Source organism: Crinia signifera, chromosome 6 (genome assembly GCF_055691185.1).
Source record: "Crinia signifera chromosome 6, ASM5569118v1, whole genome shotgun sequence".
In the NCBI taxonomy this organism is placed as follows: domain Eukaryota; kingdom Metazoa; phylum Chordata; class Amphibia; order Anura; family Myobatrachidae; genus Crinia; species Crinia signifera.
In genome coordinates this window covers 195,727,865-195,753,623 of record NC_139222.1, presented here as the reverse complement: position 1 = coordinate 195,753,623, position 25,759 = coordinate 195,727,865, and the positions used below count along the sequence as shown (strand labels likewise).

At 41.5% G+C, this 25,759-nt stretch overlaps 1 protein-coding gene across 5 annotated transcripts in view; it reads left to right on the top strand.

Annotated features, from left to right (window-relative positions):
- The window catches only part of GBF1 (golgi brefeldin A resistant guanine nucleotide exchange factor 1), a 184,168-nt gene that overhangs the window by 140,591 nt on the left and 17,818 nt on the right, over nucleotides 1-25,759 (top strand). For all 5 annotated transcript variants that reach the window (XM_083148526.1, XM_083148530.1, XM_083148527.1 and 2 more), the window contains exons 17-31: nucleotides 1,276-1,364; nucleotides 1,458-1,660; nucleotides 2,929-3,052; nucleotides 3,644-3,769; nucleotides 4,465-4,547; nucleotides 6,418-6,654; nucleotides 8,214-8,307; nucleotides 10,186-10,362; nucleotides 12,308-12,372; nucleotides 18,497-18,620; nucleotides 18,932-19,003; nucleotides 19,911-20,005; nucleotides 20,582-20,735; nucleotides 21,572-21,794; nucleotides 23,524-23,684. In XM_083148526.1, the coding sequence (XP_083004652.1) occupies nucleotides 1,276-1,364; nucleotides 1,458-1,660; nucleotides 2,929-3,052; nucleotides 3,644-3,769; nucleotides 4,465-4,547; nucleotides 6,418-6,654; nucleotides 8,214-8,307; nucleotides 10,186-10,362; nucleotides 12,308-12,372; nucleotides 18,497-18,620; nucleotides 18,932-19,003; nucleotides 19,911-20,005; nucleotides 20,582-20,735; nucleotides 21,572-21,794; nucleotides 23,524-23,684 (2,027 nt within the window). The remainder of the gene's footprint in view (nucleotides 1-1,275; nucleotides 1,365-1,457; nucleotides 1,661-2,928; nucleotides 3,053-3,643; nucleotides 3,770-4,464; nucleotides 4,548-6,417; nucleotides 6,655-8,213; nucleotides 8,308-10,185; nucleotides 10,363-12,307; nucleotides 12,373-18,496; nucleotides 18,621-18,931; nucleotides 19,004-19,910; nucleotides 20,006-20,581; nucleotides 20,736-21,571; nucleotides 21,795-23,523; nucleotides 23,685-25,759) is intronic.

Here is a 25,759-nt window from a genome sequence, read left to right as displayed (position 1 = left end):
TTGATAAAAATAACACATATTATATTTTATATGGGACTCACCATTAATGTGGGGATTTAAGCATATAGAAGCATATATGCAGCAGACAGCGACACCCCAGGCAGGGAAGAGGAACTGCGTGGGTTTTCAAATATGGCGAGTGCTAGAATGAACACTACTTGTTCTTGTGTACAATCTGTGAATGTGTACACCGTTGCAAATGAGTTGCAATAGTTCTGGTCGATCTCTCTTCAGTTGCTTGTGGCAGCTTCACTATCAGATACCAGCAGCAAAGTTGGAAAAATCACACTGGCAATTGTATTTTCATCTGTCCCTGAATCAGGCCCTCTGCTTCAGTATATTCTGTTGTGGAGGTTTGGTTATTCGGGATGTAGTCAAAATCCCGAATGGGTCATAATACCGACAAGGACAAAATCCCGGCATTTAAAATCCCGACAAGGTCAAAATACCGACATATACAATGTACAGGTGAAACAGTCAACATGACTTTCCATTGACGGGTCGACACGGGTTTTTTCACAGTTTTTTGACCCGATATGTGCCGACAGGCGGTTTTTTCATGCCCTGCCATCCACTAGGGCGTGGTGGGAGAATAAAATAGTGTGCAGAGCGCAACGAGGCACCGTGCCCGAAGCATTGCGTGCGGCTGCGGTTCACGTCCAACTGTGTCCATGTCGACTGTGTCGACATTCGGGTAAAAAAAAACAGTGGAAAAACCCATGTCGTCCTCGCGACCTGTCGACAGTCATGTTGACTGTTTCACCTGTACCTTCTATATGTCGAGATTTTGTCCTTGTTGGGATTTTGACCGTCGGGATTTCATACCGAATCCGGTTATTCTATGGTTCAGTAAACCCTTAAAAATTCAGCCTTATAGTATGTCTTTGAACAGCTATTATTTAATTTGATAATCTACATGTAAAGTCTTAGAATTATATTGAGTAAAAACTTAATTCCAATGACGTGCCCTTGTCACAATATTTTATATAATTATAATATACTTACATCTGCAAATAACCAGTTGGTGCTTTCAAGTCCATGCATTATGAAGTATCTTTTTCTGCAGAATTATGGAACCTCAAAATGCATTGCTAAATTCTAGGAAATCTTATGTGTCCATTATGTCATAGTGTACTGATACTAATATTCTGCAAATATCATATTTTCCTTCATAAATAGAATTGTCAGCATTTGTTTGTTAAAAAATCATACATATGTGGTTTTTATCTTATGACTCTACATACTAGTAACAGACACACCTTCTTTTGTTTTTAGCGGACCAGAAGACCCCAAGGAAACCACCTCGCTTCTCAACATTCCTTCCTACGGTACAAGAATTAAATGATATAAAGAACAAAAAAAAGGTAAAAAGCTTTAATTGAAAACAAAACCAAATTCTAGATGTAAGTTATATGTTCAGTGCCTGTGTATAACATATTTGTATGGGTGCTCCACAGCTCCTCATGACTGGAACCGAGCACTTCAATCAGAAATCAAAGAAAGGGATACAGTTTTTACAAGAAAAGAATCTCTTGGCAACACCAATGGATAACAATGAGGTGGCTCAGTGGCTCAGGGACAACCCAAGGTTGGACAAAAAGATGATTGGGGAATTTGTGAGCGATCGCAAAAACTTGGATTTACTTGAAAGCTTTGTAGGGTGAGTCATTTGGGGCTGGATTCTACAGCTTCAATGTGATTGTTTGGATGGAGACACATCCATATTTGTATGGTTTTTCTTTGAGCGTTAATAACTTATGGGCAAAATATCTTCACTCTCTGTAGTGTGGGAACTTTGAGCTGCTGCTAACTCTGTTAAGGGAAAACATGAACCATATAATGCAGGAAAACTGCTCCCAGTGGCAATAATATGCAAAGTGACAGACTTGTCTGCAGAATTCTCTTTAGAAGTAAATTACTTCTACATTCTAAATTACAAGTACATTAGCTTTGCGCTGCTCATAGAAATTAGTTTTTTTTTTTTTTAACAACAAATGTAATAACACAGTTTACAGATCAACCGTATTTTCACTTCTACTACAGCACACCGAATGTTAACATGTTAGCAGTATGTATAAAATACATTTATATTTACCGGACAATGTACAGTAACTAGATTTAACATCCAATTTTGACATTTACATCAGGAATGGGGAAAATGTGTCCCTCCAGCTGTTATTGAAGTACACATCCCAGCGTGCAGTGCTACAATTCTTCTATTTGGCCATCTAAAACTGTTGCAGGGCATGCTGGGATGTGTAGTCCAATAACAGCTGGAGAGACAAATGTTCACCATCCCTGATTTACATTATTTATCACTTCTCCGCTGCTTTGTTAACTTACATGGATGTTAAAATGGGTCTGAGATTTCCCGCTGCTGCTACATATTTTCTAATGGTGCCATCCCTAAAGGATGACACATTTAAATAAGAGTAGTAGTGGTTTTTATAGGGGCATTTACATGTATTCATATGATCATTAGGCAACAGCATAAAGAGTCTGAAATCTGTGTGATCTTAATCTATCCATTCCTTTAGGTTCTGTGCTTTACTGTATATAAAATATCCTTTAAATAAAGGGAAGGAAATTAAATCTGTATGTTCCCTCTTAAAAAGCATATGGTCATCAAGCACTTTCCACCTCACGCAGAACAATTTGAATCGGTTTTTTTAGAACCATGCTCCAAGTTAGTCCTGTTTTAGTAAGGAATTATGGAAAATATGTATATATTTTTTTTCTTCGAATCCCTTGCATGTGATTATTGTTTAATGGAGTAACACATGCAATTAAATGTTTCTGCACCCATTGGATTTTTACCATCCTTTCTAGGTAATTGTGTATCTAGTGAATGCACCTATGCTCTCTTCTGCCTACTGTCGGCTGCTCTGCATATTATAATAACCGTGTCATTCACTGTATACCATTCAGAACATTTCAGTTTCAAGGCTTGAGAGTTGATGAAGCTTTACGGCTTTACCTTGAAGCTTTCCGTTTACCTGGGGAAGCGCCTCTGATTCAGCGGTTACTGGAAGCTTTCACAGATCACTGGAGAGTAAGTAATAATGCTTCCTGTTTCAGTGCGAGCCGCACATGTGCTTCTGTCTGCACAGCTTGTTATGGTCCGTAAAAAAAAAGTAGATGTAGTCATAAGAATGCCATTCAGGGTGTGTGCAGATGTTTCTTATATGCACAACTCTAACTTATGTAAAGACTATAATATAATATACATAACTGCACAGTCTCATGCACCAAGAAGGCCATATTTGCGGAAATATTCTTAAATGTGGGATTACATGTTTGCCCACCCAGTCCTATTTCCGCCAGCTATTTGCTGTGGCGGCTGGAGCGGATTCTGCACTACTATTAATTCCGCCAGTTATCTGAACAACTTTATGAATGGTCAATGTGTCAATGAAGTTTTGTTAGCAGATATGACTAGTACTTTTTAACATTTTACTGCATATATAGATTGGTTGTTGGCGTGGTTGTATCTTGGTTTGTGCAATGTGCCTTGAACCTTGCCACTGTGAAACCTTGTATACGGTGTGAATATCTGCAAAATGCAAGAGATGTGCTGTAACAATCATTTTACTACATATGTTTATAAATAAAATAGCAATGATGGGTTTTGCTTTCTCACCAGCAATCCAATGGGACTCCCTTTGCACATAGTGATGCCTGCTTTGCTCTGTCCTATGCAGTCATCATGCTGAATACCGACCAGCACAATCATAATGTCCGCAAACAGAGTGTTCCAATGACTCTTGAGGTGAGATCAGAGCAAGTGGTTTATAATTCTATTATTTTTTTTGTAATCACTATGGTGCCATTCTTTAATACACCAAGCCTTACAGGTTGTACTCCTGCAGCAGTCTCGTGCTTATGCTACACTGTTTGAGGCTACTTCCATAAATAATGATGTCCAAAGGTTCTGACCTGTCCCCAACCATCCAGCTTTGGTAATGGGTTTTTTCTAGTGGACTGTTCCTTACCCAAGTGCTACCTAGTACACATGTTAATACGTGGTAATTCTCTGTTTCATATACTCAACTGCTCAATCAGGTGTCTTTAAATTATCTCTAAATACAGACCATAAATGTGCCATGTGCGGAGAATGGTTTAATGATATACCAATAATGGATTATTTTACCAAAGTTTCCTCCAGATCATTTTTGGTGGAATTGCATAAAAATCCATGTTCTGATATATTTGACTAAATTCTGGCGATTTGTCTGAGCCTGACTCTTCTTGGGAGCTAGTAGTAATCATCTGAGCCTCTTACAGAAAATTAGCTTGAACACCCCGTATTGTCCTTGTACCTTTTATTAATACGGGGCTCTTATCTGTTATTACCAAACTGAATGTAACCTTTGCTTCAAGGACGTTTCATCAGGATACTGATCACTACTGAACATTCTACCCGTGAATTTACGTAATGTGATTTCTCTGCTTTTTTCCATCTAGGAGTTCAGGAAAAATCTGAAAGGTGTCAATGGTGGGAAAGATTTTGATCAAGATATGCTGGAAGATATTTACCATGCCGTCAAGTAAGTTCATTGACCTAGACATCTCATTCATATCTATGTTAAACAAAGCCCACGGCTGTTCTTGTGTCGTGAGAGCATATCTGCAATCCAACAATTGCTATACTGTATTTATACAGGTGTATTCTGTCCAGGTCCTAAGCCAGCCTTTTCATATGATAAAGGTCTAAAAACAAAGTTCATCGCAGTAGCCTCTCGGGGCATAATGATGGAGAAGTAGAATTCAAAACACACAAAGCTCTGTAAAATAAGACTCAGCAGAAAAGCATCTTTCTGGGCACGATATGAATAGCCGGTTCTCTTTCATGTCTCGCTGTTGCCCTTAGCGGAGGCGTTGTACTGCATACAGCAGAGGAGTGTAGGTTCTAGGATATTACCAGCGTATTTTAATATTTGATATTATGTTTATTTACCTTTACATTTGGACTCTGTAGTCCACATAAGCAGTTGATCAAATTTCTGTTAGCGCTGCTCTGTCGTCACTATACCTTGTCTAGCTGTTAAGAAGCTGGGCTCCCCTTAATACTCCCAGCTGTTTATAGGCAGTTAGGGCTTAAGAAATGCTCCGAAATCCAGTCTGCTCAGTAAATCCAACACCAGAGACTTCAAAGCTCAGGGGATTACTGTGCTCAGGAGACAGGATGTGATCTCTGGCACTCCTCTGCTTTCATTTCTCTTTTTCATGCTAGAAGCCTTAAGGAGGTCAGTCTCGGAATGTCTTGGGTGATGCACACACTTGTGCACTTTAGCATGGCCAACCCCTAGCACAAGCTTACTGAGCTCAGTGTGAAAACAAAATTATTTGTGAGCAGCCACAACTACCGTATTCCGTAAGGCATCCGTATTGCAACTCCAAATGAAATATAGTTGCCCCCTTTTGGTTTAATACAGGTTGAGTATCCCCTATCCGAAATGCTCGGGACCACGAGCATTTCGGATAGGGGAATTTTCCGGTTTTTGGAATATTTTTTTTGCAGCCATACTTACCTGTCCCCTGATGGTCCCCGGGCGTCCCTCGGCGTCCGCGCAGTCCCCGGGCGTCCACAGCAGGCCTCCGGCATCTTCTCCTGGTCTCCAGCGGTCCCAGGAATGCATTGCGCGAGTGTGCGCGCGCACCGGTGACGTCACCGGCGTGCGCGCACACTCGCGCAATGCATTCCTGGGACCGCTGGAGACCCTGGAGAAGATGCCGGAGGCCTGCTGTGGACGCCCGGGGACTTGGTAAGTATGAAAAGAGGGTTAGGGGTTAAAAAAAATAATAATTTGAATGATTCCAAAAGCCACGTTTTTTGGAATAATTCGGATAAGGGATGTCCGGATACCGGATACTCAACCTGTACCCCTAAAGAGGAATGATTGATTCACTTTGCATCAAAATGCACTCCTTTTGCCCACACATTGATTTGCACAGATGAAAATGTGTACCATTTAGCTGGATCTGCCCCTAACTGTAGATGGAATGGAATGTGATAAAGTGCTAGAGCCTAACTGTGGAAATTAGACCTTTTGTTTAATTTTTTTCAAAGTCTGTTTGAATTTGCTCTTGTACAGATGTAGATACATCTTTTTGTTGTCGCAATATGTCAGCAGCGGCGTATGCATTGCAGCATGGTATGCCGGGCTGTGGATAATCTTATCCGGGGATCAGGTATACGCGCGTGTCTACATCTGTATGTCAGAACACATTCATACCAGGAACACAGTGATGTTAACTTGTATTAATTTAAGCAGTCTGTAAAAACAATATGAATGAGGCAGTCTGAGTATGTTTGACTTTGTGCCCATATTGTCTGGGGAAAAACACCAGAACGTCTCGGTTATCCCGGTTATTAGATAAATCGGTAGTAAGCTGAGTGTTACTTTCTGTTGTCAGGAATGATGAAATTGTCATGCCAGAGGAGCAGACCGGTCTTGTTAAGGAGAATTACATGTGGAGTGTGCTGCTACACAGAGGTGTTACCCCAGAGGGCTTCTTCCTGCACGTGACCCCGGGAAGCTATGATCATGACCTCTTCACAATGACTTGGGGACCAACCATTGCTGCCTTGTCATACGTGTTTGACAAGAGCTTGGAAGAGACCATCATTCAGAAAGCCATATCTGGTTTCAGGTAGTTATTTACATTGCCATTGTGCCTACCTCAAAGGTCTGCAATTAAATATGGGAGGTATCAGATAGGGTTTATTTCTTTAATTGCCTGCATTTATAATTTGTATAACCACTGAGGAGATCTTACTTGGGCTTGCACAGATGCACTCCCAGAGAAAACCACAGGTGTAAAAGCTGTAAAATCTAGGCAGCACTTACAGTAGTATATCCTGTCAGTGTACACGTGCCACAGATTAGACAGCAATAGATCTCTGGCCTGCCCTACTTTATCTGCGGTCTTCTCTTGTTGCACGCTAGTAGGAATGCAGTGAAAGAAACGGCTCATCTGGTCCTGAGAGACTGCTCGCCCGTCTGCTTCTCATACTGACTTAAAGAACAATAGTTAAAAATTGTAAAATTAATTAGAAACTATCGTAATTACAGTCTGAGAATTGTTTCATATTTGAATAGGAATTGAATATAATTGAAAGATTGGTTAAAAATATCTCCTTCCCTTGCAGTATAAATAGATTTATATACACTGTGATGTGGTCTAATTTCTAATCAGAAATCTGAAACTGTAATGACACGTTTCAGACTATCCATTTTTTCATGTTCTATTAGTTTGTTTATTGATGTCTTTAAGCAGTTTACTAAATGCCAGATTTCTTTTAGGCTCAGTTGTTACATTGCTCAAAAGCACAGTTAACTTGTGTCCAATCTTGGGCATATTTAACAAGGCTGTGTTCTTTATTAAGTTCTATGTTTAGCACACACATTATACAAGGCTTGCTTTTGGTTATACACATCCATCCCTGGCCCTCTAGAGCAGTGGTTCCCAACCCTGGTCCTCAAGTACCCCCAACAGTGCATGTTTTGCAGGTCTCCACACAGAATCACAAGTGCTATAATTTAGCTCCACCTGTGGATCTTTTCAAATGTGCCTGAATAATGAGTGCACCTGCTGGGTGACCTGGAAAGCGTGCACTGTTGGGGGTACTTGAGGGCCAAGGTTGAGAACCACTGCTCTATCACATCGACCAAGATATACGCTAAAGGTGCGTACACACGGGCAAAAAATTGTTGGCAATATGGTCGCTGAGCGACCATATTGCCAGCGATTGGAGTGTGCATCGGCGATAAATCACCGGGTGCGCGCTCCCGTTTTTAGCCCCCTAATGGTCACTGGTCGGAGGAGCATGCTCCTCCGACCAGTGACTTCCCCTGCCTCTTCTCCCATCTCTGGTCGCTGATGAAAACGGGACACTGAGCAATATGATTGCTGAGCAATATATTGCCAGCGATCATATTGCTCCATGTGTACACAGCTTTAGGCTGCATTTTGGTCAATATGGGACAATATTTACAGGAATTGTATGCTTTTGAACGAGACCTTTTTGCCCCTTTGTCAGTTATTACCCAGTCTTGTTTTATTTTCCAGTTGTAAAGTACAACACAGCATACTAGGACTATAGAAGTAATTGTTAATAAATAAATAGATTTTTCATTTAAGATTAACCCCTGTGTACGTGTGTTTGGCATCAAGCGTTAATTACTGACTGCAGTATTTCTTTATTTTAGGAAATGTGCTATGATATCTGCCCACTATGGACTGAGTGATGTCTTTGACAATCTCATAATTTCACTGTGCAAGTTTACAACTCTTAGTAGTGAGGTAATTTCTAACGTGTGATATGAGGAACCACATGATCCCTAGTCCTATGTAACAAACAAAACAAAAAAAGGAAAGGTCATATACAGTAGTAAGTGCAGGCCTGACACTTAGGGGGGTATTCAATGTCGGTACGGCTGTCGAGCAAGCACGACAGCCGTGCCCCTGTCCCTTTCTCGCTTTGCTCGACTTGAGCTCGGCGGTCGGGATTCAATGTCCCGGCCGCCGAGTGGCGAGAAAGGGGCGTGCCCGCGAGTTGAGGGCGGAAATAGACTAGCTCCGGCCGGGAGCTCGCCTATTTCCGGCTTTTCTCGGCAGAGCGAGCCCAACAGCTTGTGATGTCGGGCTCGTTCTGCCGAGAACCCCTGTTCAATGCGGTCGGGGAAGACAGCATTGAATAGGGCCCCGCAGCCATCTCCCCCGTCGGGAGATGGCTGCGGGAGAACGACTAACATTGAATACCCCCTTAAGCTGGTACAGGTTGAGTATCTCTTATCCAAATTGTTCGGTTCCAGAAGCATTTTTGATAACTGAATATTTTTAGATTATATGAAGTACAGTATCTTGAGTACCCATGTGTGACCACAAAATGCATTTATGTTGTAAAAAAAACACATCAAACATATGACACACACACATAAATATTTTATTTATAAATGACAGAAGGTTTCAAAACATAACACAAAGTGTGTGTACTATCCCAGGCATTGTATTTGAATGCATATCAATAATTGTCTTAGCGATCGTTACAAATGATGTCAACAGTGGTGCCAGTTACAGATGTCCTCAGTAGCTCTTTTAGCAAAATATAAATTGGATAACCAATATCTGGATAAGGGATACTCATCTGTTATTAGATGTGATAACTTTGTGATGAAAAAAAAAAAAATTTTTTTTTGGTACTTATGTAGTATCTGGGCTGCCGATTTTTTGATTGTATGCCTTAAGTTAAGGCATACAATCAGATGCGATGCGATGCGATATCGCATCGCATCGCATGCGACCATCGGATGCGATGACCCGATTTTTCCATAGGAATCAATGTTAAAATGGACTGAGTCCATTTTAACATGGAATTCAATGGGAAAAAGGGGTCCTTTTCATACCCCTACTATCCAAGTGGGCATGGAGTTGGATATAAACCTGTGGCGAGCGCAGCGAGCCACCGAGCCCGAAGCGTGGCGAGCGAAGCGAGCCCCGCGAGGGGACGGTATTCTGTGTCCCCTCGCGGGGCTCGCTACGCTCGCCACGCTTCGGGCTCGGTGGCTCGCTACGCTCGCCACAGGTTTATATCCAACTCCATGCCCACTTGGATAGTAGGGGTATGAAAAGGACCCCTTTTTCCCATTGAATTCCATGTTAAAATGGACTCAGTCCATTTTAACATTGATTCCTATGGAAAAATCGGGTCATCGCATCGCATCGCATCGCATCCGATGGTCGCATGCGATGCGATGCGATGTACCCGATTTAGAAATCGGCAGCCCAGATACTACATAAGTACCGTTTTTTTTTATCCCAATTTATAGTCATTAGCAGGCTAACCAATTATAGCAATTTCTTTTTATTCCAGATTAATTATTAGTTGTTTTCCAATGATAACACATGTGTAGATTACCACAGCTAACTGGATACTGGCCTTAGCCATAAACATTCAAGCTACAGTATATTTTTACAAACCTACAGTGTCTCTTGATTTTGCTAGAATTCATCATTTTCCTTGAGGCTTACTAGTTGGATCATCAGACTCCGGCTGTTATATACTGTACTTCTCTCTGACAGTGTAACATTAGAGAAAGCACTTTATTTTTGGACGACAATAAACATTTAGAATTTTAATACTTTGAGAACAAAAGTGATTCATTACCTCTCTTGATGCAGGCAGCAGAGAACCTGCCCACTGTTTTTGGAAGTAACCCCAAGGCTCAGATTGCTGCCAAGACTGTGTTCCACCTAGCCCACCGGCATGGAGATATTCTGCGCGAGGGCTGGAAAAACATTATGGACTCAATGCTACAACTGTTCAGAGCCGAACTGCTGCCTAAGGGGATGGTTGAGGTGAGAAATGTGTATATGTAAGTTACTGTACACTTAGTAGGTATGGAATGTTGTTACTAGTGTGAAACTATTTGGGTACTTGTGGAGTATCACGGCTCCCACGATGGGCATCGTACATGAAAAAAATTTAGATTTTTAACAGAAAAGTATCCAAATGTATTGAAATTAGTATGAAACATGTTCAATGGCCCCCATATGGCATTTTTGAGGCTGTACCACCCCAACTATCAACGCGATCCCGAAGCGTGACGACCTTTTCATACCCCCACTATCCATGTCGGCGTGGAGTTGAGAATAGAAAGTGTGGCGAGCGCAGCAAGCCACCGAGCCCGAAGTGTGGCGAGCGCACGCGGATACCTTCACAGGTATCCACGTCCCCTCGCGGGCTTCACAGGTGTCCGCGTCCCCTCGCGGGCTTCACAGGTGTCCGCGTCCCCTCGCGGGGCTCGCTGCGCTCGCCACGCTTCGGGCTCGGTGGCTCGCTGCGCTCGCCACACTTCCTATTCTCAACTCCACGCCGACGTTGGATAGTGGTGGTATGAAAAGGTCGTAGGATGCGTACCGCTGTGCTCGCCACGCTTCGGGTTCGAGTTGATAGTGGGGGTGGTACAGCCTCAAAAATGCCATTTGGTGGCCATTGAACATGTTTCATACTAATTTCAATACATTTGGATGCTTTTCTGTTAAAAATCGCATGCGATGCGATAGCATGCGATTTTGTCAAAAAACAATAAAACCGGCAAAAATCGCATCCCATCGCATGCCACTATATATGGCATGCGATGGGAGCCGTGATAATCCACAAGTACCACTATTTGAAATAATACCCATTTCACATCAAAATGCCGGGTCAGACGTGATTTTGTGCGACCTGACTGAGACCCCTTTCAGACCGGAGGCCCAACATAGCTTATTGCTGGGTTGATGACATCACTGCAAACAAATGTTGGCTGTTCCATTGCTGTGAACGGGTCCCAATTCACATTAACTCGGCTTACCTGTTCGGACTACACTGCAACCTGGGTTGAGCCTTTGTTCATCCCTGGTTGCTAAATTGAAATGCTGGGCAGCCGGACCTGGGTAATTTCTACTGGGTGCTTTCACACTGCACACTATCCTGGGTTGCTGCACATTCATGTGAAATAACCCAGATAATTACTGTCTTTGTGAAGGTGGGCAATAATTCTCTTGGCATGAATATCAAAGACCATGGAAGTACTGTAAGCCTTCCATGTTGGTTAATAAACATGGAATGTTAATAAAAATTAGTTTTTTTTTTTTAAATGTTACTTTAAAATTTTGTTATGGCCAAAACTTAACAAAGCCCCTTTTATAAGAAGCCTCTTTTAGTAGATTAAAAACTTGCATTTGTTTTACTTGCACATAACTAAAGCAATAATAATTAATGAAGCAGAGCCTCTTAATGTACTGTAGTATCTTAACAAACGGGTACATATTTTATTGAAAGCACTAAATTGAGTACTGCTGAACTTGTTGAATTATATGCTGCATATTTTACTGCAAGTTAGATCATTTGATGGCTGCAAATTACATTTATAGGTCGAAGAAAAAAAATCTCAAAATAGAAAAAAATCTCATTCAAATTGGGATTTTTAAATTGTTATTATGTCAAAATCTGGTCATAGACAGACCACATCAGAATTGATTGGTTGCGCTACCAACCCCCAAATGATTATTCCACGTTTGCCCTGAAAAATGTGTGAAAATGTCCTCTACCTGGAGGAATACTATATTGTTTATTGGTTTTAATATGTAAATTAGCAATTGTATATGAGGTTTCTTGTCCAAAACTTGAATGTTTTTTATTTTCCCTCATTCTCCCTGAAAATATAAGTTGTAAATGAGAAATCTTAATAAAAATATTGAATAAGGAATTTGATTAAAACATTCTCATTATTAACTGGGAATCTCTTCCATGTTTCAGGTTGAAGATTATGTCGACCCCAATGGAAAGATTTCACTCCAACGGGAAGAAATTCCTGCAAACCGGTAAGTACAATATTGTGGTTGGGAGGGGCTGGTTTTAATTCTGTGAATACTACCCAAAATAGTTTACATACCTGGTGTTACCCCTGTTAAAAACTGTATGTAAAAATAGTATATATGATTTGAATTAAGGGGACTGTCTTGAGTAAATTTGCACCATTTGCAATATGTATCAATAATAGAGTATAACCAACACATACTCAAAATTGAAACAGCAGTGCTTACACACAGAGGAGAGGGCATGCCGAATTCAGGATCATATAAAAAAAAAAAAAAAATTGTGCAACTTGCACCCTTAGCCAACAGTGTTTTTGCAGGTTGGGCAGATTTATAATGTGTCAAGAGATTTATAGTTGGATGTGGCGTGTCTGAGCTTATTTCCAAATCGCAGGGTAAAAACAAGCCTGCTACATGCAAAAGCATTCAATATATTCCCTGCAAAATATAAATACATTTGCAGTTATATAGCAATGGTTTGTTCCAGGAGTACACTTTTCCAGATTATAAAAAAAAAAAGTCATATGATAAATGAAAACCCCATCTAAAAGTAAAACCTGCATTGTTGCTCTAGAACAGTATTTCCCAGCCACACGAACAGAGGATAATCTGTTGTAGAGTACAGGTGACTTATTTAGGATAGATGCTTCCTCATATACTAGTACTAGATTGCATAGCATCTAGTACAAAAAGCATGCGCTACAGCTCCCTGCTTTTTGTACTAGATACGATGCAATCTAGTACTAAAAGCAGAGGCTGCACAGACTTTATGCGCTGTGCGATGGGATGTGCACCGGAGCACGCATCTCATCGCACTGCCCTGTCGCACAGTGTATGGGCACCTTTAGCCTCACTATGTCATGAAATGCAAGACATTTGTCACGACCATGTCACATTGAGCAGTGTAGCATACCATCTTTTTCTTTGCATTTTGCATCTTCTTCCGTATCACAGACGCAGTGAAACACCATTCATAGAGTACTATACACTTGGATGCTATTTTAACCACACAGGTATCCGCTTTAAACAAGCAAAATGTCATATATGAAGAACAATGTACAACTGTAGTCATGCTGATCTATCCCGAGATGTTTCCACCTTGCTGCCCATGAATAATGCAATGACAAGCTTGGCTACATCTGTAATGCCTGGTACACACCAGAACGATCCTGATTGTTAGTAGATCGCCTGCAGATTGTGCGATGGTCGCATGATCTGTTGGAGTACACGATCTGCTAACGATCTTCATCCAATTCAATCCCAATCCGATCTGAGTCTGTATCTAGTTGAATGGGTCTTTTACAGATCCTACCTGCAGCAGGTAGGATCTGTAAAACGACCAAACGACAGCAGGGACGCGCATCAGATTGGAATCTGATCGGATATGGATCTAAACATGCAAAAACATGCCCAATCTACATACAATTAGTTGGAATTGGATCCAGATTGATGGGATTGAGCCCTAATCATTCTTGTGTGTACCCTACATAAATGTGAGAAACAGTAGCAGAAGGACATAGTGCTGAGATTTGACTCTGGGGCTTCTCCGTAGTTCTTTAATTTATAGGTAGCTGCCATACCGAATACCCTAGTTGCAGTTATATTGAATGAATGAATTAATAATAATAATAATAATAATAACAGTTTATTGTCATCACAACACAAAAATTGAACAACAATGAAAATTACAATCCGAGACACAGAAAGACACAATTAACAATCTTGCTTAAAATCAGTAATTGCCAAGGAGAAGAAACTATTTCTCATGCGTGTAGTTCTTAACTTAGGAAGCCGTAACCTTTTTTTAGATGGTAAAAATGAAAAGATGTATTTTAAGGGATGATGATGATCATGCATAATGCCAGGGGTGTCAAACTCAAATTCATTGGGGGCCGCATCAGCGGTTTGGTCACCCTCAAAGGGCCGGTTGTATCTGTAGGTCCCCCTGTATAATTATAATGCCATGACACCACAGGCTGCTCCCCCTGTATAATATAAAATGAATGCCATGACACCACAGGCTGCTCCCCCTGTATAATAATAATAATGCCATGGCGCCACAGACTGCTCCCCCTGTATAATATAATAAAAATAATGCCATGACACATAAATTATTATACAGGAGGAGCAGCCTGTGGTGTCATTGCATTATTATTATTATACACGGGGACACCTCAGGAAACATCAGATATATTTTTTTTTATTGTGAGTGTGATCCTCATCCTCACTTACTGTTTCTCCGTCTGTCCTGCAGCTGCTGCGGTTTCCAGCTTTTCTTCACTGCTTGCTGCGGCCACACTGTCCCCGACTCCCGGTCCAGCTTCCCTGCCTGCTCCTACTTCTCTACAGACGCATGGGTGGGCGGCGTCATCATCATGACGTCCCCACCCAGTGTCTGTCACTGCCAGGCATCAGAGGGAACAGGCGGCCGGGCCCTCCTCCACGTAGCTGTGGAGGCCGGCGGCCATGTTTCTGTAGCCGCATACATATGTGCCTACAGGAACATGGCCGCCGACAGTGGAGGAACAGGTAAGGCGGCCGCGGACGTGGACACGGCCCACAGCACTCCTGTTTTAGACACACTGCCCCTGCGTGCTATCTCCTCGCGCGGGCCACATGACTAGGTCTGGCGGGCTGGATTTGGCCCGCGGGCCTTGTGTTTGACACCCGTGCATAATGCTATCTCTCTTACGCCAGCAGTTTTTAACAAAGATCTCCTCAGTAGAGGGCAGGTCACAACCAATAATAACCACTGCAGAATGAATCACCCTATCTAATTTCTTTATGTCTTTTTTAGTGCTATTTCCAAACCATACTAGAAACATAGAATTTGACGGCAGATAAGAACCACTTGGCCCATCTAGTCTGTCCCTTTTTTTTTTTTTTAAACATGTTACCTCAAACCATATTTGATCCTTATTTTTTTGTAAGGATATCAATATGCCTATCCCAAGCATGTTTAAATTGTACCACTGTATTGGCCTCTGATGGGAGGCTATTCCAAACAAGCGTTGGTGAATCTTCTTAACCATCCAAGCAATATTAACAGACCAAGTAAGGTCTTGTGAAATAGTTACCCCCAGTAACTTAAAATCTGTAACTCTCTCCACTACCAATTTGTTAATCTGAAGGTGCTCTAATTCTGACTTCCTACCTCGTCTGAATTCAATGATGATTTCCTTCGTATTAGTCAAATGTAATAGTAAGTTGTTATCAATACTCCACTTAACTAAGGTGTTAACTTCATCTCTATAGGTGCTCTCATCTCCATCCTTAATAAGGCCTACCACTGTTGTGTCGTCAGCAAACTTTATAATAAGATTAGTATCCGCCTGCGGATAGCAATCATATGTAAAAAGAGAAAATAAAAGCGGACTCAAAACACACCCCTGTGGCGTGCCGGTGCTAATCTTGATAACAGAAGATACACGATCACCATATTTTATTTGTTGAGGCCTATTAATCAAAAAATCCAAAATCCAGTTGCATAATGCCACAAAAAACCCCAACCTGCGTAGTTTGCTAACCAAAATGTTTGTAAGAATTGAATTGAACGCAGAGCTATAATCTATAAACAACAGCCTTACATAAGCAATGGGTTTGTCTAGGTGGGAAAGTACCTAACACCCAAGGAACTTTTTTTTTACCAAGGTAAAAATAATTAGGCGCTGTATTATGAGGAGTTTCTAACTAAATGAGTAGCTGCTGCTTAAGGTTAGGATATAGTCAACTCCTCAAATATCTATAGGCATATATACAACAAATAATAAAGCAGCGCTATATAAAATGTGGGATTGTTTGTAAAGTAAAAAACATTTATTCAATAAATCATTGAAAATTACATTAAAAATCACAATATTTTAAAAAACATACAATTACTATTGTGTATTTCATTTAAAAGTCTATTATTAGGAGTTGAGCACTTCAAAGGTAAATTATCTTCCTCAATATTTGGAATATCCTCAAATGTAAATGGATTATATGCAAATAATATATGGTCTCACCACTGTAGATTTTTTGAGGTTTGATTTAAGGCATATGTCCAGGTGTCCTCACAGATGTACGGTATCCATGCTTAATGGAGCTGCCGCTAGAGGAATTTTTCCTTAGGACTCAAAAAGATCTTTGCCTTTAGATGATTGCTTTGTAAGAGTCCAATTATTTTCCCGTATAATAACTTTAGGTTTGTAGAGGATTTTTCAAGGTAAAAAAGCTAAAAACCAGTCAGCAAAACGCATCGGTGGCTATTGGAGTAAGCACTATAAGGATCTCTGCTAAAATCCTCTACAAACCTAAAGTTATTATAGACTTTTAAACGAAATACACAATATTAATTGTATGTTTTTTTTAAATATTGTGATTTTTATTGTTATTTCTAATGATTTATTGAATAAATGTTTTTACAACTTTACAAACAATCCCACATTGTATATAGTGCTGCTTTATTATTTGTTGTGTATATATATGTCTAACACCCAAGTAGGGATGCCAATCTCGGGGCATTTTTTCAATTCCGGGATTCGGTATTGAAAAATGCTCGATCCCGGGATTGACCTCCCTAATAAAAAAAAAAAACGCCCCCCCCCCCCTAAAGAATTTCTAAACCAAACCACCCCCCTTACCTGCCCTGCCACGTCACTTACTGCAGCAGTGGTGACAGTGAAACAGTCTTGCTGCTGCCTATCTTCGACGGAAGGGTGGGCGGCATAGCGGGCGACTGTCTGGGTTTGGGACAGTGTGCTGTGTTGACAGGCATAGCGTAGCTTGGCTGTGCAGCGTGACATTATGTCAGGGGTCACGCTGCGCAGTCTGGCTGGGCGCAGCCAAGCCTGTCAGTACAGCGCACTGTCCCGACTCCGGAACAGAGGCATCGGGGGGTAAGAAGCATTCAGCCGGGCAGCGTCTGAGCCATGTTCTAAGGTGCTCATCGCTGCCCGGCTTTAAACAAAAAGTTTAATTTTGGCATAGGGTACTAATCCCGGGATTGTAAGCTTCAATCCTGGGATTCAAATCCCCACGATTTTAGGCCAAAATCCCGGGATCCCGACGATCCCGGGATTAGCCTCCCTACACCCAAGGCATGCCAGTTAAGTGCCTTTCTCTGCACTGCCTTATATGGGATTAATTCTCTGAAGAGGCCCTTTCACTGGTATCTTAGGTAGTGAATTGGACTGTGCAGTGTAATCAGGCAGATACAGTACCATATACTGGCAAGGGGGGAGGTAATTTATGCTGCCTTTAACCCCTAGGTAGTGCCGACTACAGCTCTGCTTATGAGACTTGTTCAGGTTGATAGCAGCAGCAGCATCACTAAGCATAGGTCATTTAGAAACAGTAAACCTATAAATTTACTGTTTTAATGCTTGGATGGGAAATAGTGTAGAACTCAGGCCTGTCCATCATCTCTTCCCTGGCAGGCTTCATTATGCCGGAACAAGGCACGTCCTTTTGCATCTTTTCAACCTGAGTGGTGTTTTTTCATGGAATGTTGCTTAGGCATTTCAAATCCACAAGATTTTATAAACTGATGATCTTCTAGTCCCCTTTACTTCCTACAATCGTAGTTGGCTTGCCTTGAGCAATTGAGATGTGCTGTAGTTGGATAGTTTATATGATCCAGCACGCTTAGGTTATGGCACAGACAGCTCTTACAATGTGAGGGTGCATTATACCAGCTGAGTGCCTGGTAGGCAGTGTGGGCCATGGCTTAGGCTAAGCAGCTGCTTAGCCTAAATCCTTACTGTCCTCGTTTGAATATACTTATGTTTTGCAGCATGCATGTATACCCACCAGGGAAGCTTTGGCACGTCGCCATGGTTCCTTATTCCAAGAAAGGATGAATTAGAAAATATTTTTCACACTAGGATTAAATGCTTTTCTCTGGAACCATAGGGGGCACAGTTCCTCCACATACTTGTTATGCAAAGATAAATAATTTTTTCCATTGTGATGTTTTTTTTTCTCTTGGCTAGTTCTCTCTGGGACACATATTATCATTCTTATACACCATTTAACTTACCTTGGTTAAAAAAAAAAATTGTTGAAGGTAACACAAAGTTGACTATTATATTGTAGATATGAAAATTATGTCTGTAATAAATAGTGTTGGGACTGTTTCATCTTCTCCTAGTGGGGAGTCCACTGTCCTGAGCTTTGTCAGCTGGCTGACCCTCAGTGGCACTGAGCAGTCCAGTTTAAGGGGACCTTCCACTGAGAACCAAGAAGCGAAGAAGATGGCTTTGGAGTGTATAAAGGTAATTTGGTGCCATAGCATAGTTGTTGCCTCCGTTTCTAACCAGAACGTTTATCAAAAGCGAAAATACTATTAAGCCGTGAATAGTAGCTGCCTGTCGACTCTGTAGTACTGTCTTTGACCGTCTTTGTGCCGGAGATAAATTTCAATGTTACCCTATTTCATAAGTGTACATGCTTATGAAAGTTGGGCTATACCCAATGGGATAATGTAAAAGTTTAATTTCAATACTAGGTTTACTATTCATTTTTACAAATACATTAAATGTCACTAATTCTTGCAAATATTTGTTATTACTTACCTCTATTATAGTTATGTGATCCAGAGAAAATGATCACGGAGAGCAAATTCCTTCAGCTTGAGTCTTTGCAGGAACTGATGAAGGTAAGGTGGGAGGCTTGTGATACAGCAGATACTAATTCTGGATATTGTACTTTCTTCATCTGCTGCTTGTCACTGACTGGTTACTTAGTATATATCTGTTAAAGCTGTGTGCAGTGGTGGCTTCTGAGCAGGGGCTGCAGCTCAGCCCAATATTCAAATAGGGGTGCCACAACAACCACCACTCCAACTGCCAGACATCACTGGTGGGACTCACTGTCAGTTGGTATTTGAATTTTGGACTGTGCTGCAGCACCACCTTTGGCGCCACCACTGGCTGTGAGCCAAAGAGGTAAGATGGATAAATGTACTCAGCCCGTATCAGAAACTGCATTGTATTTGCCATCAGCAATCATCATTTATTTGTACGATCTGGTAATAAGTCATGCAGGATACACATTACAAAGGAGCAATCTCAGGTGCCTAAGCAAAAACCCTTACTAAAAAGGTTGACATTTTGAATCGGTCAACCTTAAGCCCCGATGATCTTTTATTTGTCGATATTATTATTATTATTATTATTTTTTATTTTTTATTCTACCTGATGATACCAGTGAGAAGCCCTGTTAGATTTACACTGTTGCCACAGAGCAGCAAAGATCCCAAAAGTAGCTTGTTAGCTGAGTGTGCACTCACATGTTCTTCTAACTTGAATTCCTGCTCCTCTTCCAGTGTATAGACCAAAAGAGAGAAGATGACTGCTGACTTGTTATGTATGATGACGGTTGTGGATACACTGCTGAGGGTTTATTATGCAGCTGCCATTATAGAGTATAGGACTTGCTTACATGAGTCCGGTCTCATTTCAATCGTGTTCCCCCATTGTTCTGCTCCTGGGGTAAAAACGTTTTGCTATATACAATTCCATTGTATAACCGTTTCTCACGTGAAGATGTCATCCTTTTTTCAGGCTTTGATTTCTGTGACCCCTGATGAAGAAACATATGACGAAGAAGATGCTGCATTCTGCCTCGAGATGCTGCTCAGAATAGTGCTTGAGAACAGGTGCATGATTTATTACGTGGGCATGGGTTTCTGAAATATTGCCTTCCACAGGAGGAGGACACAGAGTGTGTGGGTGGGGCAGTGGGCATCCTGTAAACACAGTGAGAAAGCTTTGGAACTATGGATGGAAATCTTTATGTACTGGGTACTTATTCCATGCTAGTGAGGGTCTCGTGGAAGAGAGAGACAGGCCACATCTACATGGATTTTTTTGCTGCTTCCTTCAACTATCTTCTGCCATCTATCAACTGCTCCACTAACTTCTAACTTTGTTTCATATGGTTATTTATCACCAGCAGATACACACAAATCCCTGGTATTCTATTTCAAGACACATCTAGTAGAGAAGGGGCTCATGGCACTTTTGGTGTTTGCTTCTTTGTCCAGTGAACCCCTCAATAAGTGGCAAGTCTACAACAGGATTCCAAAATATACCCCGCTACGCAGGGTATATTGTGGAAATGACAATGTCATCTGATTGCACTTATTAAAAATAATGCAATTTTTTTTTCTAGAGTGTAAATCAATTATTTAAGGTTTTATTTATTCCTATTCTCTTTTGTTTTCCCCCTATAGAGACCGTGTTGGCTGTGTCTGGGAAGTAGTGCGAGTTCACCTTTACCATCTTTGTGCTCATGCTATCGAGTTCTGTTTCCTTGTTGAACGTGCAGTGGTAGGCCTGTTGCGACTTGCTATACGACTCTTGCGCCGGGAAGATATCAGTGCACAGGTATATTACTGCGTCAGGCATTGACAAATTTCCTCAAAAATTTGGATCCTTTAATCTTGCAAAAATAGTTAAGGTGGGCATCCAGATGTGACCTTTCATACACCTACTGTCAGTATACCAAAAAGCACACTTTTTGAATGAAAAGGGTGTGTGGCCAAATCAGCCAGAGGAGTGTCAGGAGGAGTGGTCTCAGCAAAATGGGGGGGGGCACACTTCTGTCTGCAAATATAAGCTGATTTTTTTTAATTAAGTTTTGTTCTCTTCAGGATTGGCTTGTCAAAACATTGATTCAAATTTTAGCAGCTGTGTTCAAGAAAGTGGATTGTTCTTGTGATCTGTAACCCCTGTGCTCAGAATTTATTGTGAACACAAATAAAATGTACTAGTTCTACCCTGGTAATTCCTTCAAGGGGAAATATATATATATATATATATATATATATATATATATATATATATATATATATATATCAGTTCTAGGCTAACTGGTATGCTTAATTTGCCTAGCATGCAGCCCTGTAACCTTTCATGGACCACACTTGACCCCGTAATCTCAGTAATATTTAATATGTTGAAATAATACATGGAATCAAAGAGACCCCTTCTAATAATGTATAACAAGGCATATTAGTGTTGCAAGCTGGAAAGCCAACATTACCCTATAACACGCACACTCTCTCTGGAATGCAGGTCGAAAATATCTAAATCAATAGTAAGCAATATATATTAAGACTATTTGTGACACTTGAGTGAATTAGATGGATAGGCACACTGATATGTCTAAGCAATATTGGTTTTGTTGATGAATGCCAGAATTCTTCATGTCCTCTCCACAGGTTCTCCTATCACTCCGTATTCTCCTGATGATGAAGCCTAGTGTGCTGTCCAGAGTGAGCCGCCAGGTTGCTTTTGGCCTTCACGAATTGCTGAAAACCAATGCTGCCAACATCCATTCTAGAAATGACTGGTACACACTGTTCTGCTTGCTGGAGTGCATTGGAGCAGGAGTGAAACCACCGCCTGCCCTGCAGGTGACAACCAGAAGCGATAATGATGCGGGTACGTGGAGGATGTGCACTAATGAAATTCAATGCTCTAAGAGATAAGCAGCTGTTTTATGCCGCCTCTGAATTAAGTGAAGGCCAGATGAAGAAAACAAATATGCTGCTTAAGTCCATTAATAAGATTAAAAGGGTGCATCTGTCATACTTGTTTACTGCCTGAAATGTACATGTTGGTCTTTAATATCATAGATACTGATGGGACTAAAAAGTAACTAGCATGTCATTAGATATTTATTTATCGCAGCTCTGTAACATCTGTTTCCAGCATAACCTGCATCTTTCTATTTCTGCAGAGCTTGTACATCTTTCTATGTAGAAATCCACATTTATGGTTAAAGTCGGCAATGCAAGCCATGTTTCTGTTTTTGGAGAATTTTTTTTTTCTACATTTTTAGTTAATCTAAATAGGAACAGTTTCGGGCTCGCTGTGCTCGCCACACTTTGTAAAATAAACTCCACGCCGACGTGGATAGTGGGGGTAAAATGGCTGGTCTATACTTACCCTCCTCTGGCCCGGGCACCGCGTCCATCCCCGGTGACTTCCCAGCAGTCACATTCAGTCCCCCTACTCCGGAACTCGCCACGGACGCTGTACGCAATTAGCGTAGTACCGCTGGGGGAGCAGGGAAACCATGTGATGCGCCGCCAGCGGCACTACGCTGAATTACGTACAGTGTCCGCTGTGAGTGCCAGAGCAGGGGAACTGAATGCAACTGCCAAGGAGTCACCGCGGATCACGGGGAGTCAGCGGGGATAGACCACCCTGCTATCTCCTGTATTATCACGGCGCCGGTTATGCTGACAATGTAGCTTAGCCTACGTTGAAAACGTAGTGTAGCCAGGCACCTTGATAATACACAAGTACCCAAAAGCTTAATAATAAACTTAGACAATGAGAAATACCGAACAGATATTTTAGTCCTATCAAATACGAGATATTCTTTTTCTTTTATTTAAATTTTGACTGTATATATTAGTGTATGTGTTACATACGAAAACAATCAACATTGAAATGGATTCCTCCTGTTCACAAGTGCTGAGTCAGTCGAGACTTACTCAGCGCTGCGCAGACCATGGAGATAAGAAGGTCACTTCTTATCTCCACGGTAAACTACCCTCCCGCCTAGTGGCCGGGGAACGTCTTCGTTTTCTGAGGGAATACGTTGTGTTACCGCCCCCAAACACGCATAGGTTGTCAATCACCCTGCGAGCAGCCCATGAGCTGTGTTCGTACAAACAGTTTGCGCATGTGCACAGTGTACACAGTGCACCAGCCAATCAGCTCCAATATGTAAATTGACTGTTAGGAGCTGATCTGCCTGGGCCCATCCTCGTGTGGGTATGCGGTCATTAGGTCGACAGTGGGTTGGTATATCACTATTGGACAACAGGCAGAAGGCCGACATGCAGAACGGTCAACATGATTTTCTCATGTATTTTTTTTTCATACTTTACTATCCCATTGGTAATAGAGGGAGAATATAATAGTGTGCAGAGCACAGCCGAGCAGCTTGCCTGAAGCATAGACTCAAAAAACCTGAAAAACTTGTTTACCTTTACATGTCAACCTTTTGCTTGTGTTGACCTTTTGACCTTCTGCCTGTTAAGCAATAGTGGTTGACCTATTTACTATCGAACTTGTGTTTCCAAGATGGAGGTGTGTAAAAAAAAAAAAAAAATAGTCTTGATGATTGTGTGTTCTCTACCCGTATCTCCATTGCTAGGTGCGCAGTCAGACAGTGAGATTTCTTCCTATCACTCCACTGATGTGAGTCTAGATCGCGGATACACCTCAGATTCTGAGGTTTATACAGAGCACAGCAAGCAATCGAAGATGCATCGATCAGTCACAGATGTGGATATGGTGAACAGCGGCTGGCTTGTGGTGAGTGAACTTACATTTTAGTTTTCCAATACAACAGCGAATTCGCCCACACTCTTCTTAATTGAGGCTTAAGACGCCCATTTTTTATGCAGTTATGATGTGGAATTAGGCTACTTTACACCTGCTTTGTTGCGGGTGTTAGGGTAGCTGAGAGATGACACAGGGTCTGACAGTCCCCCATATTACACTCAGCTGACTAGCCCAGGCTTTCCTTACATGATTAAGGGAGTGCTCTACTTATTAGGTTATTTATATAGCACACATATTCTGCATAGCTGTATGTACTATTTATTAGCATATTCCGTTGCACTTTACATCTGGGAAAAAACAGTAATAAAATAAGGTAATATCAGACCGAGGTTAGATGGCCCTGCTTTATAGCTTATAATTGACAAAATATTTAGTCATTCGGTTCCTGCCCCAGTGGAGCTCACAATCCACCACATTAATACACTCAAACAAGCATAATCAGGACTTACAAACACAACACAGAAAATACCACCTTAAACCCAAGTCCTTAGCATTTTAAAGCAGCAATGGCATAGTCTGTACTGAGATCTTACATAATTACTCAAGCTCTCACCAACAGAATTGAGACTGCGCTGGGGCAATAGCTGTGTTTAGAAAGAGATATGGGAGGTTTGGCAGGCAGATACTAGACCATATTTTATGGTAGGAGTAGGCAATGTTTGGCATAGTGGGGCAGATGTATTAAGCCTTAACCAGAGATAATTGCAAGGGTGATAAAGAGAGATAAACGTCCAGCCAATCACCTGCTAACTGCCATGTTACAGGCTGTGTTTGAAAAAAGTCAGTAAGGAGCTGATTGGCTGGATGTTTATCTCTCTATCACCCTTGCATTTATCTCTTGTTAAGGATTAATACCTCTGCCCCATTATCTGCTGTGGAACTACATTTCCCAGCATGCCGTGCCACCATTTTGTTGGAGCAGCTTGCAGTAACGGCTATACCCTATGTTGCTTTCCCCTGGTATATGGTAATGGAGTTAGAGTAAGGCAGTTCGTATAACAAGATTGCAGGTGGGCTAGTCCACAGCTTAATTAGCACATAATGTATCTATGAGATACACGTTTCCAAAGTGATCAGTGATATCCAGAACGACATTTTAGTTGCTGCCATTGCTCTGTAGATTCACTCTTACCTAGTGATTATGGACCCTTAAAGAGCCATACACTAGTGAGATTTGTGCCCTTTTTACCCAATTTTGATATAATAATCTGAGAAATTTGGTGAAAAGTGGCAAGTCTTCTGTATTTTCCAATTCTGATCTGATCTGATCCGATCTGCAGACTTGTATGCATCAGATCAGAGCTTTAGATTGCAAAAAATGTGTGAGGAAACCACCCTTAGCTGGGAAGGTGGTTACCCTTGGTGGGATGCAAATCACTCGGGCAGACAAGACTTTATTAAAAATAAGTCTTTATTATGACAGCACAACAGAAAAGATGGTCCCATGGTACAGGATAATTGGTAGCATAGATCCTCCTGCAGCCTCTCGCAGTCAGTGCCCTGATATAGCAATCTCAGTATCCTGCAGCCTTACCACTACCGTTAGCTAGACAACCCTGTGTCCTGGTAGGGTTTCCTCTGATGTCTTAGTTACAGGACCCACCAGGATAGAATATCTCCATAGAGAAACTGTTCTCCTTATATACCTGGCTGGCAGATCCTCCCTGGTGCCACAAAGTCTACTCAGGGGGTAGGCTCAGATATCCCAATGCTGGGTCAGCCAATATAGTGCAGCAGAGGCCCATTGTACATCCCCTGGGGGGGTCTGACCTATTATCTCCCAGGTTACCTAGATACATCTCTTTGTCTGGCAGCTATTTTATCAGTCACTCAGGCATTGTTCTGCTACATTACCAGCAACACCTATCACACCTCCCACAATGGACTAGGGACTGTGATACACATGGTAATTAGCTAGCCCAGCTACCTGGCTCTGCTTTCTGTCCCACACTATGGCAATGACCTGTATCTCTCCAATACTTACAATCCCGCAGTATAGACCTGATAACAGTACATAATAATACACATAACTCACAGGTGCTCTT